The 14,272-nt window shown below is 43.4% G+C and overlaps 1 protein-coding gene across 1 annotated transcript in view; it reads right to left on the bottom strand.

Annotated features, from left to right (window-relative positions):
• LOC307016321 (uncharacterized protein) overlaps positions 1 to 14,272 on the bottom strand; it is a 42,704-nt gene that overhangs the window by 24,643 nt on the left and 3,789 nt on the right. The window contains 2 exon segments of the mRNA XM_079645360.1: positions 667 to 767; positions 10,280 to 10,497. Coding sequence (XP_079501486.1) covers positions 667 to 767; positions 10,280 to 10,497 — 319 coding nt within the window.

The following is a 14,272-nucleotide window of genomic DNA, read 5'->3' as shown; positions in this document are numbered from 1 at the left end:
ACAGTTGTAAACAATAGAGACAGATGTAAACAATAGAGACAGTTGTAAACAATAGAGACAGATGTAAACAATAGAGACAGATGTAAACAATAGAGACAGTTGTAAACACGTAGAGACAGATGTAAACACGTAGAGACAGATGTAAACACGTAGAGACAGATGTAAACACGTAGAGACAGATGTAAACACGTAGAGACAGTTGTAAACACGTAGAGACAGATGTAAACAGGTAGAGACAGTTGTAAACACGTAGAGACAGATGTAAACACGTAGAGACAGTTGTAAACACGTAGAGACAGTTGTAAACACATAGAGGACGCAGATCTTACTTGGGGTAGTTGGTGCAGTACTGGGTGTAGATCTCGAAGTACTCGCTCTGAAAGGAGACCGTAAATAAAGATGTTTACACAGACGTAAACAACAACACTGAAGGGTAAACAACAACACAGAAGTGTAAACACTAGTTTGATGTTCTGCGGAGGAATGGATGATATGAACTGATGGACGGATCACCTTGATGACGAAGCAGCGGGCGACGGCCACCGGGTCGCTCTCACATCGATCCAGAGCCTGGAGCAGCTCGCTGAGGACAGGGGACAGTCAACACCACAACAACAACAAACTGTTGGTCTATCTGAATATGTTTGATATGATGATGAAGAGCACCTGTTGAACTCGTAGATGTCCTCGATGTTCCCGAACAGAGCGCAGACCTGCTCCGGGCGGAGGCTCAGCTCACAGCCGTCGATGATGTGGGCCAGGTAGTCCTGGGGGGCGGAAAGCTTTGTAAAAAAGGAGTGTGAACAAGGGCCCTTTCTCTTTTCTCTAATTCCCCTCCTCGACTCCTATCCTCGTGTCTTAGTCCCGCCCACAGGAGATGCGAGCAGAGGAGGGGAAGCAGCAGGCGGTTAGAAAAATGATAACTCCTCTCCCCTGACCGGTCATTTTAAAGAGACGTCCATTAATGATCAATCAATCAATGTTTATTTATATAGCCCAATATCACAAATGTTTCATTTGTCTCAGTGGACTTCACAGTTCAGAATATCAGTATGACAATACGACACCCTCTTTCCTCAGACCCTCTGTCCTTAGACCCTCTGTCCTTAGACCCTCTGTCCTTAGACCCTCACATCGTACAAGGAAACACTTCCGGAGAAACCCCACAGTTTAAAGGGGAACATGGGAGAAACCTCTGGGAGAGCAACAGAGGAGGGATCCCTCTCCCAGGATGGACAGACGTGCAATAGATGCCGTGTGTAAATCGAAAAGATAATACATTTACAACATAGGTAGACCAAATGTTTGGAAATGCATGTGTGTATAATAAGAAGATGAATCCACGAGGATGTCAGCAATCTTGTGGGAGCCATCAGGGAAGTATTATGATGAGAGTCAGGCAGGACCGCAGAGACAGATTCAGCCACGACTCAAAGTCCACGACTCAGATCCAGTGCTCAGGATAGAGGATCCAGGACACACGACCACAGCAACAGGATCAGCCTGGACTCAGGATCGGGGCGTAGAGAGAAACCAAAAAGAGATTTTGGGGAAGCTGGGTTAATCGGAACAGGAGAGTACACAGGTACAGACAGACAGAAGGAAGAAGTAAGGTGTCCCCCCAAACAGTCTAAGGCCCAGGCATCCTCAAAGTCCGGACTCCGGTCCGATTCTCCGCTGTGTCCACTGCAAACAGCGCTCTGCATGTCCGACTGTTCCACTGTCTGTGTGTGTCTATCAACGCATTGGTCCAATCACATTCAGCATCCCTTTTTTTCTTTGTGGGGGTCTGCCCCAAAAAACAGTTTGAAGTCCTGAGAAAGTCAAAATCAGACGGGGTGTAAAACTACACTGCCCACAGAAAGTAACCACTTTGATTGAACTAGGCCAGCAGGTAAGGGCTTTCCACTGGATCATAACTGAAGTATAAAAGAATGCATGACTGAAGTGATGGAGACCATGTTTAACTTCTGTGTCAGAGGATTTTAAAAACCTTTGTATCTCTCTGAATGTTAGACATGCACCTCTGCGTACATTTAGAGTGAAGGGACGAGATAATCCCTGGTTTCCTGCTGAGCTGTCCAGTCTCCTTCATGAGAGAAACAAGGCCTGGGCAAAGGCTAGGAAATCAGGCTCAGAGGTAGAATGGCTGCGCTTTAGGCAGCTAAGGAATAGCTTCACTTCACATCAAAAGTGCTCAGTCTAAGTATTACCTGTCAGTAACCACAAAGAACGTGAATAATCCTGGAACATGTTGGAAAGCCATAAAATCAACATCCACCGGTTATATCCCAAATGACAGCATCTGGCTCTCTATCGGACAGGGCCTCCATGTTACATTGCTTTAATGAGCATGTTGTGTCCTGTGGCTCTCTGTTTGATTCTGTCACTAACTCTGCTTCTGTGAACACCCCAGTCTGTGACTCTGAACAAGGTGGTCTGGAAAGCCCTTTCAGTTTTACTCCTTTTACTGTTGATGTTGTTCGTGAAGCTTTAACCAAGTTAGATCCTCAGAAACCGGCTGGCCCGGACAACGTAGAACCTTTCTTTTTAAAGATAGCTGCAGATTTTATTGCTCCTCCTCTCACTTCTCTTTTTAACCTCTCCCTCAGCACAAACACAATTCCAAAAGTATGGAAGTCAGCGTATGTCTTGCCTTTGCTAAAAGGAGGGGAGGCCACTTTATTAAATAACTATAGACCCATCTCTAAATGATCAGTTCTGGTGAAGGTGTTCGAACGCTTAGTGAGTGAACAAGTAAAGGAGTTTTTATGTAAACATGACATCCTGTCTAAACATCAGTCAGGCTTCAGGAAGAAACACAGCACCATCACTGCCACAGTGAAAGAGGTGAATGACATTAAGAGTATCTTAGATAATAAGCAGAGTTGTGCAGCTCTATTTATTGACCTGTCCAAAGCGTTTGATACCGTCGATCATCGTATCTTAACACTAGAACCGCCAGAGGTCGCTGTATACCTAAAACCGCCAACGGGTAAAATGTACCCGCTATAGATTTTCAAGGTACAATGTTCTTTTATTTATCATACAGAACAGTGAGTTCTGATCGCACAGGGATGAAACTTATACCAATAGAATCTGTGGACTCTCAGCTTTTCATATGATATAGGTTGTGCAGATAGCATGAAGTTTAAAATATCGCTAATAGTGCTGATTTAAACGCTTGGTGTTAGACTTGTGTTTTGTTTAGGTACAAATCTCTCTATCTCTCTCTATCTATATATCTGTAATGTTCTGTTCTATGAACATATAATTGTCTACATAAATAGACGACGCGGACTACTTCTCTCATTCCGAGTGTCCATCTTTATTCAACTGGCACGTAACCTGCACACATGCATTACGTCCTGAACGTGAGCTCAGTCATCCAAGATCTTGTATTCTCCAAGATGTTACACTATCTATAACTATCTCTCTCTCTCTCTCTATCCATCTATCAATATATCTATCTATCTATCTATAACTATCTATCTGTCTATCTCTCTCTCTATCCATCTATCAATATATCTATCTATCTATCTATAACTATCTATCTATCTCTCTCTATCTATCTCTCTCTCTCTCTATCCATCTATCAATATATCTACCTATCTATCTATAACTATCTATCTATCTCTCTCTCTCTCTATCCATCTATCAATATATCTATCTATCTATCTATAACTATCTATCTGTCTATTTCTCTCTCTATCCATCTATCAATATATCTATCTATCTATCTCTCTCTCTCTCAATCTATCTCTCTATCTATAAGGAACCACAGTAGACAAAAGGCGTTGCTATAGCAACACGTCATGTTTACGCTGCATTTTCTATGAGGTAAATATTACCCGCTGGCGGATATAGGTATAAATGGCATTTCTTTGGGCGGTTTTTTCAATCTGACTTCATATTGACAATTGTTAACAACAGAGGGTGCTACATAACACACTTTCAGGAAAAGTCACGGACTGGGAGACTTTAATATGTTATTGAACAAAAGTTACATACAATCAAAAAACAGCTGCGGGTAAATTTTACCCGTTGGCGGTTCTAGTGTTAAAGCAGAGGCTACTCAGTATTGGCATATCCAGCCATGCAGTGGGGTGGTTTGTGAACTACCTCTCTGAAAGGTCCCAATGTGTTCACTTTGATGGGCTGTCTTCTGAGTGGTTGAACATTACTAATGGTGTTCCTCAAGGTTCTGTTTTAGGTCCACTTTTATTCTCCATATATATCAACAGCTTAGGTGAAAATGTGGATGAAGCTACTTTACATTTGTATGTGGATGATACCGTGATGTACTGTGCAGGTCCCTCCATTCAGGAGGCTGGTGTTCAATTACAGGCTGTTTTTAACATTATTCAGACTCAGCTCTCTGAACTCAAGCTTCTTTTAAATGTTGATAAAACCAAGGTAATGCTCTTTTCTAAGCTAAAAAGACACCAGAGCCTGTTTTAGATATTGTAACTACGCAAGGAATACAAATTGAAGTGGTTACCTGTTATAAATACCTTGGTATCTGGCTTGATGATTGTCTCACTTTTAAACTTCATGTCAATAACCTGCTTAAAAAGCTGAGGGTTAGGCTAGGTTTCTCCTACAGCAGGGATGGCGGCCCCCACCTCCTCTTTTTGCGGCCCTCAGATTAATTTATAAACAACGTAATTCATTTAAAAAATATATATATTTTTAACCTTAACCTCAGTAGGACTCATGTAGTCCTACTGATACCATCCACTAGAATCCTAGTTACGTCGCGAGCTGCGTACATGATTTCAAATACCGCAAAATAATCTGTGACGCATTTGTATGTATTGTGTTTGTTTCCCGGGGAAACCCTCACAAGAAACACCAGCTGTTGTTATGTCTGCTGTGACGTTAAGTTGCCTCTTGTAATTATGCCTTAGCTTAACAGTTGTATTTATCATCTGAATTTGGCGAAACAAGTTTAATATTCTTAAAACCAAAACTTTGTTTATTTGAAATCAGATGAAAACAAACTGTCACGGACCCTGCCGTGTTATCTATGATTACTACGCTTTTCATTCATAATTTCAGCGGGAGGGAGGGGGAGTGGCGCTGAGGAACAGCAGAGTGCTGACAGGTGTCTGTGTGGACACTCCCCTTATTGTGGAATAAGGGGAATGCAGAGACAGGCTACAAGTGTCTTCAAGTTAGACAACTAATGTCTGGGTTAGTGTTCATGACTTCATGTGTATGTCATCTTAATTGTTAATCTCAATACACACACATTTCCCGTGCTTTCCAACATAGTTTTATTCCACTGTTTAATAACCTGTTCAATACAAACATGCCACTTGTAAAAATGAAATAACATTTCTGTGAACTGATATTTGTTTAGTGAGCTTTTTAGAGGATGTTCCCATTTTTTGGGGATGTTCCCTTTGATTGTAAAATGTCAATGAAGATGTCAGACTTAGTATATTTGTTAATAATTACATACAGCACATGGCATTTGTGTGTTTGTGTGTTCCAAGTGATTCTGCGGCCCCCTGGTGGCCAGTACATCAATTATGTGGCCCCCACCACCATCAAAGTTGCCCATCCCTGTTCTACAGGAAAAGGCTCTGTGACCTTTTGACCTGTGCTGGACTATGGTGATCTGATCTATATGAACGCACCGGCCCATTGCCTGGTCAAGTTAGATGCTGCGTATCACAGTGCTCTGAGATGTGTGACAAACTGTAAAGCATTAACCCATCACTGTACCCTGTATGCCAGGGCTGGTCTGCCTTCACTAACTGTACGGAGGCTCAGTCACTGGTACACTTTCATATACAAAGCCATGTTAGGGAAGCTTCCATCCTACATCTGCTCCCTGATCTCACGGTGAATTGTAAGTGGCTACTGCCTGAGATCTCATGCTGTGGTTTTATTAAATGTGCCAACTGCTAGGACTGTCTTAGGGAATACAGCTTTTAGATGCGCAGCTCCTCTGTCTTGGAACAGTCTGCAAATGAAATTGAAACTGAGCAATCTGGTGCCACTAAATGTTTTTAAAGCTCGGTTGGATGCTACTCAATCGGAAGCTGTTAGTACCTGTTCATGTGGATAGTATGTAAATTGTAATCCCTGTAATGATGCTGCATGAAGTCCTTTTGTTGTTCTGTTTATGTTTTTATGTTTCATGTGGAACTACTTGCAGCAGGTCTCCCTTGAAAAAGAGATCAATGATCTCAATGGGATTCACCTGGTTAAATAAAGGTTTGAAATGAAATGAAATGAAGGCAAACAAAAAGAGGAAATAAGAGGTGAAGCAGATCCCCCTCTCAGATTCCACAGCAACCAGAAGAACAGAAACACTGGCTGGTGATTTGATTAATCAGCTTTGTGATGGAATACAAAATGCACAGTGCATTTCCTTAGCTGTGGATGAGTCCACTGACACCACTGACAACGCTCAGTTGCTGGTGTGTGTGAGTTTTTATGATGAGTCAAAGGGGGAGTTTGCTGAAGATGTGTTGGGCCTGACGATCCTCAGTGGACACACAAGGGGGAAGACATTTATAAAGCACTAATGGGAATGCTGAAAGAAAGAGGGTGCGGCTACCTTTATTCATAACAGCTCACACTGCGACACTGAGGGATCAAGCACAGTGATTTTTAGTTTTTGCACCCTCGTGTTAAGAATCTTGTTGCAATTGTTTAAAAGTTGGAATGACCGTAATAAACGGACCTTTGTCTTATTGAAAAAAAACGTTTGGACCTTTAAGATTTGTATTTGAGTACCCCTGGTCTAAGCCTATAGCAGCAAAACCAATGTGTCTACGTACATGCACTCCCTTAGGATAGGTTGGGTTAGGTAGGTAGTGAAAAGGGTAGGAATTAAGATGTATGCGCGACATCTATACCATGAGCGCATTGCTCCTAAAAAGTGTTTCTGGCACTGACACCAATCAACAGTTGTGCGTCGACTCGGCAGGGCTCAAGGCATGTATATGCCTCTCCATGCTTCCACCTTCTACTCAGACAACCAAATTACATCCATACCATCAGAGATGGAAAAGAGTAAGAACTCAAATGTATAGGTGAAGAAGCACAACGTGTCTACGTCAATGCACTCTTTTTAGATTATTTTATTATAAGCTTTATCAAAAAGGAAGACATGTGGGGAAGCTGGGTCAATCGGAACATGAGAGTACACAGGTATAGACAGAGAGAAGGAAGAAGTAAGATGTCCCCCGACAAACTAAGCCTATATCAGTAAAACTAGGGGCTGAATCTAATCAGCCCTAACTATAAGCTTTATCAAAAAGGAAGGTCTTAAGCGCACTCTTAAAAACGTATAGGGTGTCTGCCGTCCGAACACAAACTGGAAGCTGATTCCACAAAAGTGGAGCTTGATAAGAAAAGGCTCTGGCTCCCATTGTACTTTTAGAGACTCTAGGAACAACCAACAACCCTGCATTCTTGGAACGCAATGCCCTAGTAGGACAGTAGGGTATAATGAGTTCTTTAAGGTAAGATGGCGCCTGCCCATTAAGGGCTTTGTAGGCCAGAAGAAGAATTTTAAATTCTATCCTGTGTTCTATAGGGAGCCAGTGTAAGGCAGCCAGAACAGGAGTAATGTGGTCCCTTTTCCTAACTCTGGTTAGTACACGAGCTGCAGCATTTTGAATCAACTGAAGAGACTTGACTGACTTCTTGGTACACCCTGATAATAAGGAGTCACAATAATCCAGCCTTGAAGTAACAAATGCATGGACTAGTTTCTCTGCATCGTTTTGAGGCAAGATATGCCTGATTTTTGCAATGTTACGTAGATGGAAGTAGGCGGTCCTTGAGATTGATTTTATGTGGGTGTTAAAGGATAAATCCTGATCAAATATAACACCAAGATTCCTTACAGTCTCACTGGAGGCCAAATTAATGCCATCCATAGTTAATATATCTTTAGATAATTTGTTTCGTAGATTCTTCGGGCCAAGTACAATAACTTCAGTTTTGGTCGTGTTTAACATCAAAACGTTTAAGCTCATCCACGTTTTTAAGTCCTTGAGGCAGTCTTGAATTTTATTTCGATGATTGGTTTCATCAGGCTTGATTGATAAATATAGTTGAGTATCATCCGCATAACAATGAAAGTTTACAGAATGATTCCTTATAATATTGCCTGACGGAAGCATATATAATGTGAACAAAATAGGTCCGAGCACTGAGCCCTGTGGCACTCCATGGCTAACTTTGGTTTGCATGGAAGATTCATCGTTGACACGTACAAACTGAGAGCGTTCAGATAGATAGGAGATATAATGAGACAATAACTGTAACAGGCTACGCGCGCGCGCACACACACACACACACACACACACACACACACACACACACACACACACACACACACACACACACACACACACACACACACACACACACACACACACACACACACACACACACACACACACACACACACACACACACACACACACACACACACACACACACACACACACACACACACACACACACACACACACACACACACACACACACACACACACCATGCATTAAGCTATAAATAAAGTATCTCAGTCTGTGTGCCTCCTCATTGTTACATAAGAGTTAATCCAGAACATCTTGACCTGGTGGTTATAGAGAGCAGCTTTCTGAGGAGCAGTTTCTCCAGGAGCGAAGACACTTTAAAACTTGTTCTACCACATAAAATACCTCAAGAAATATCCCACTGGAGGATTTAAAAACAGAGGTTGCTAACAAGAGTCTAAATGAGACGACTGAACGTCATCACGTCCAACATTAACCACCTTCAGCTTAGCATTTAGCTTAGCAGTGGTGACCTGAAGTCATGTGACCCTGCTGTAGTTCCTTTATAGCCCAACATTAGCCACCTTTAGCTTAGCGTGGTGGCGTGAAGTCATGTGACCGTGCTGTAGTTCCTTTATAGCCCAACATTAGCCACCTTTAGCTTAGCGTGGTGGCGTGAAGTCATGTGACCGTGCTGTAGTTCCTTTAGAACCCATTATTAGCCTCCTTTAGCTTAGCGGTGGTGACGTGAAGTCATGTGACCGTGCTGTAGTTCCTTTATAGCCCAACATTAGCCACCTTTAGCTTAGCGGTGGTGACGTGAAGTCATGTGACCGTGCTGTAGTTCCTTTATAGCCCAACATTAGCCACCTTTAGCTTAGCGGTGGTGACGTGAAGTCATGTGACCGTGCTGTAGTTCCTTTATAGCCCAACATTAGCCTCCTTTAGCTTAGCGGTGGTGGCGTGAAGTCATGTGACCGTGCTGTAGTTCCTTTATAGCCCAACATTAGCCACCTTTAGCTTAGCGTGGTGGCGTGAAGTCATGTGACCGTGCTGTAGTTCCTTTATAGCCCAATATTAGCCTCCTTTAGCTTAGCGGTGGTGACGTGAAGTCATGTGACCGTGCTGTAGTTCCTTTATAGCCCAACATTAGCCTCCTTTAGCTTAGCGGTGGTGACGTCATGTGACCGTGTTGTAGTTCCTTTGTAGCCCAACATTAGCCTCCTTTAGCTTAGCGGTGGTGACGTCATGTGACCGTGTTGTAGTTCCTTTATAGCCCAACATTAGCCTCCTTTAGCTTAGCGGTGGTGAAGTCATGTGACCGTGCTGTAGTTCCTTTATAGCCCAACATTAGCCTCCTTTAGCTTAGCGGTGGTGACGTCATGTGACCGTGCTGTAGTTCCTTTATAGCCCAACATTAGCCTCCTTTAGCTTAGCGGTGGTGACGTCATGTGACCGTGCTGTAGTTCCTTTATAGCCCAACATTAGCCTCCTTTAGCTTAGCGGTGGTGATGTGAAGTCATGTGACCGTGCTGTAGTTCCTTTATAGCCCAACATAAGCCTCCTTTAGCTTAGCGGTGGTGACGTCATGTGACCGTGCTGTAGTTCCTTTATAGCCCAACATTAGCTTTTTACCTCAGAAATCATAAAGAGGTCTTAATATGTGGAGATTCTCCTGCTGAACTAAACGTGTAAGCGTCATAAACGTTTGTTGGTTATTCTCTGACTTCCCATTGGACCAGGAGATGCTGCATTCAGGGACCTGCTGTATAATCTGAGCATTACATTACATGTCACTTGTTAGACGTTTTTATCCAAAGCGACTTACATACATTCAATACTGTGGACAATCCCCACAGGGGCAATTTGTGGTGAAGTGTCTCAGGGACACAACGACATGCTGACTGCAGTGGGACTCAAACTTGCTATCCCCTGATACGAAGTCCAGCATACTAACCACTGAGCCACAGCCACCAGCAGGTAGACTCACCTCCACGATCATGCGCAGGTCTCTGACATATGTCCTCTCCGTCTCGATGATCTCCGTCACCACGCGTTGCAGGTAGGAGGGGTGAGGGTTGGGCGCCATGTTGTTGTTGGTGTTGTTGTTGTTATTGTGAGTCAGGCCCCGCCCCTTCCTGGTGTCCTCTCCGGAGCCCAGGGACAGCGTGGAGATCAGGTCCGGAGCATCATTACTGCCGACGGGCTCTGAGGGGGGGAGGTCCGTCAGTAACACACACACAAACTCACAGCGGGGCATTCACTGAAGAGCAGGAAGGGGATTTCCCAGCTGTGTGTGTGTGTGTGTGTGTGTGTGTGTGTGTGTGTGTGTGTGTACCTGTGTGTGTGTGTGTGTGTGTGTGTGTGTGTGTGTGTGTGTGTGTACCTGTGTGTGTGTGTGTGTGTGTACCTGTGTGTGTGTGTGTGTGTGTGTGTGTGTGTGTGTGTGTGTGTGTGTGTGTGTGTGTGTGTGTGTGTGTGTGTGTGTGGACAAATCACAGCTCAGTGTTGACAGTGTTTAAATGCACTTTGCTCTCTGACACACACCACAGATACACTGCAGCACACAGGAAGAGAGTATGTGTAATCTGCAATAATGAGGATTAGTTTACAAGTTAAACCAGCAACACACACACACACACACACACACACACACACACACACACACACACACACACACACACACACACACACACACACACACACACACACACACACACACACACACACACACACACACACACACACACACACACACACACACACACACACACACACACACACACACACACACACACACACACACACACACACACACACACACACACACACACACACACACACACACATTCCTAACCCTATAACAAAGAGCAGGAATATAAATTGTGTGTGTGTGTGTGTGGCAGCAGAGTTAAGCAGACAATAGCTACCCTCTGCATTGATTCATAAACAATAACAACTAATATAACCAATTCAGAAAGGAACAGTCTAAATACATTTAATGCTAAATGATCTAAAGTGAGAGCAGTTAGCCTACCTTCAGCCGAGCGTCTGCAGACTGAGAGAGAGGGTGTGTGTGTGTGTGTGTGTGTGTGTGTGTGTGTGTGTGTGTGTGTGTGTGTGTGTGTGTGTGTGTGTGTGTGTGTGTGTGTGTGTGTGTGTGGTAATAATCCTATTACCAGAGAGAGACACGCCCCCTGTTGGACACACTGCACCCTCACATCCTGTGTGTATATACCCTCCTGGGACCCAGCCCTTTGAAAGTGTCCTCTGTAGTGGACATGTTGTTTACGTGCATCTCCTTGGACTCTTTTGAGCTACTCTATCAATCCCTGATGTACAGAGGACATCCTGGTCTTTCCGGTGACATGTCATTGGTTAAAATTGCATGCCGGGAAGTTCCTCTTTCTTTCCATCCAAAATGGCTGGCATACCAAAAACAACATGTCATAGAAGCAGGAAGTCAAATACTGTTGAATAATTGTAGTTTTTACCATGAAAATCATATGTTCTTGTTTATTAACATGAGAGGAACTACTGTATAGAATTAGTTCTGAAAGCAATTCAATCATTCAAGTTTTCTAATAACAGCTCTTTTATAAATGTCCATCCTAGTGGACGTCAGGACCGTCTTCATGGACTTTATGACTCTATATTGTTGCAGGAGACGGAACTGAAGCAGACATTTCCTGAACCAGATAGTTCAGGGAGATTCAGATGTAGAGCTCTCAGAGGATGAGAGAGATGAGGATTTCACACCTGGGATAGAAGAGGGTCAAGAGGAAGGGGGGGGGAAAGATGCAGGAGGCTCCATGAGCGCACAGATACAGACAGAGAGACAGATAGGGACGAGCTGGAGAGACATGTCCCTCTGTGGGCCAAGAGTAGCACGGATGTCTTCTTGTTGTTTTTATTTTAAGTGGAGCCATGAAAAATGAGAGTTGCCTCAGACAGCTTTGTTTCTATGAGCAGGTCAAATGGAGACCACATACAACTAGTCAAGATGAACCTACAGCCGTGCCGACTGGAGTCAATGAGGTACTTTCATTACATCGACTACAAAGTCTTTGAAGATCTGGAAAGATTCACTCAAAAACCAAACTAGTTTTTTATTGACCAAATAAACAGCAAAGTTCAGATCAATGACTTCTTCATGTTTTAGATAAAGCTGAATGTATTATTGTATAAATATCACTCTATAACCATCATACGTTACATAGTCTATCTGTTCCTTTGGGCTGTCTTTTCAAACTGATATGGTCCCGACGTCCTCTACAGCGGACAGACTGTAACATTTTAAAATAATATAAAATAAAGAAAGTCTAAATTGCAAGATGTTTTTTTAACCCTAAATAAGTAGGAAATCACAAACAAAAGGAAATTGGAAGACACTTTTTTTCCTCCGGTCCCAGGAGGATATACACAGTGGGGCAAAAAAGTATTCAGTCAGCCACCAATTGAGCAAGTTCTCCCACTTAAAAAGATGAGAGGCCTGTAATGTTGATCCTAGGTATACCTCAACTATGAGAGACAGAATGGGGGGAAAGAATCCAGGAAATCACATTGTCTGATTTTTAAAGAATTCATTGGTAAATTCCTCTGTAAAATAAGTATTTGATCAATAACAAACAAACAACATGTCTGTCTCTCACAGACCTGTAACTTCTTCTTTCAGAGCCTCCTCTGTCCTCCACTTGTTAACTGTATTAATGGAACCTGTTTGAACTCGTTATCAGGATAAAAGACACCTGTCCACAACCTCAAACAGTCACACTCCAAACTCCACTATGGCCAAGACCAAAGAGCTGTCAAAGGACACCAGAAACTAAATGGTAGACCTGCACCAGGCTGGGGAGACTGGATCTGCAATAGGTAAGCAGCTTGGTGTGAAGAAATCAACTGTGGGAGCAATTATTAGAAAATGGAAGACAAACAAGACCACTGATAATCTCCCTCCATCTGGGGCTCCACGCAAGATCTCACCCCGTGGGGTCAAAATGAGAAACAAGAACGGTGAGCAAAGATCCCAGAACCACACGGGGGGACCTAGTCCATGACCTGCAGAGAGCTGGGACCAAAGTAACAAAGGCTACCATCAGTAACACACTACGCCACCAGGGACTCAAATCCTGCAGTGCCAGACGTGTCCCCCTGCTTAAGCCAGTACATGTCCAGGCCCGTCTGAAGTTTGCTAGAGAGCATTTAGATGATCCAGAAGAGGATTGGGAGAATGTCATATGGTCAGATGGAACCAAAATATAACTGTTTGATAAAAACTCAACTAGACGTGTTTGGAGGAGAAAGAATGCTGAGTTGCATCCAAAGAACACCTACTGTGAAACATGGGGGGGGGGGGGACATCATGCTTTGGGGCTGTTGTTCTGCAAAGGGACCAGGACCACTGATCCGTGTAAAGGAAAGAATGAATGGGGCCATGTCTCGTGAGATTCTGAGTGACAACCTCCTTCCATCAGCAAGGGCATTGAAGATGAAACGTGGCTGGGTCTTTCAGCGTGACAATGATCCCAAACACACCGCCCGGGCAACGAAGGAGTGGCTTCGTAAGAAGCATTTCAAGGTCCTGGAGGGGCCTAGCCAGTCTCCAGATCTCAACCCCATAGAAAATCTTTGGAGGGAGTTGAAAGTCCGTGTTGCCTAGCGACAGCCCCAAAGCATCACTGCTCTAGAGGAGATCTGCATGGAGGAATGGGCCTAAATACCAGCAACAGAGAAAACCTTGTGAAGACTTACAGAAAGCGTTTGACCTCTGTCATTGCCAACAAAGGGTATATAACTAAGTATTGAGATGAACTTTTGTTTTTGACCAAATACTTATTTTCCATCATTTACAAATTAATTCATTAAAAATCAGACAATGTGATTTTTTGGATTCTTTCCCCCCATTCTGTCTCATAGTTGAGATATACCTAGGATGAACATTACAGACCTCTCATCTTTTTAAGTTGGAGAACTTGCTCAATTG

Source organism: Notothenia rossii (genome assembly GCF_949606895.1).
Source record: "Notothenia rossii genome assembly, chromosome: 8".
NCBI classification, from domain to species: domain Eukaryota; kingdom Metazoa; phylum Chordata; class Actinopteri; order Perciformes; family Nototheniidae; genus Notothenia; species Notothenia rossii.
The sequence above is the reverse complement of the archived record's forward strand: the minus strand, read 5'-3'. Positions and strand labels throughout refer to the sequence as shown.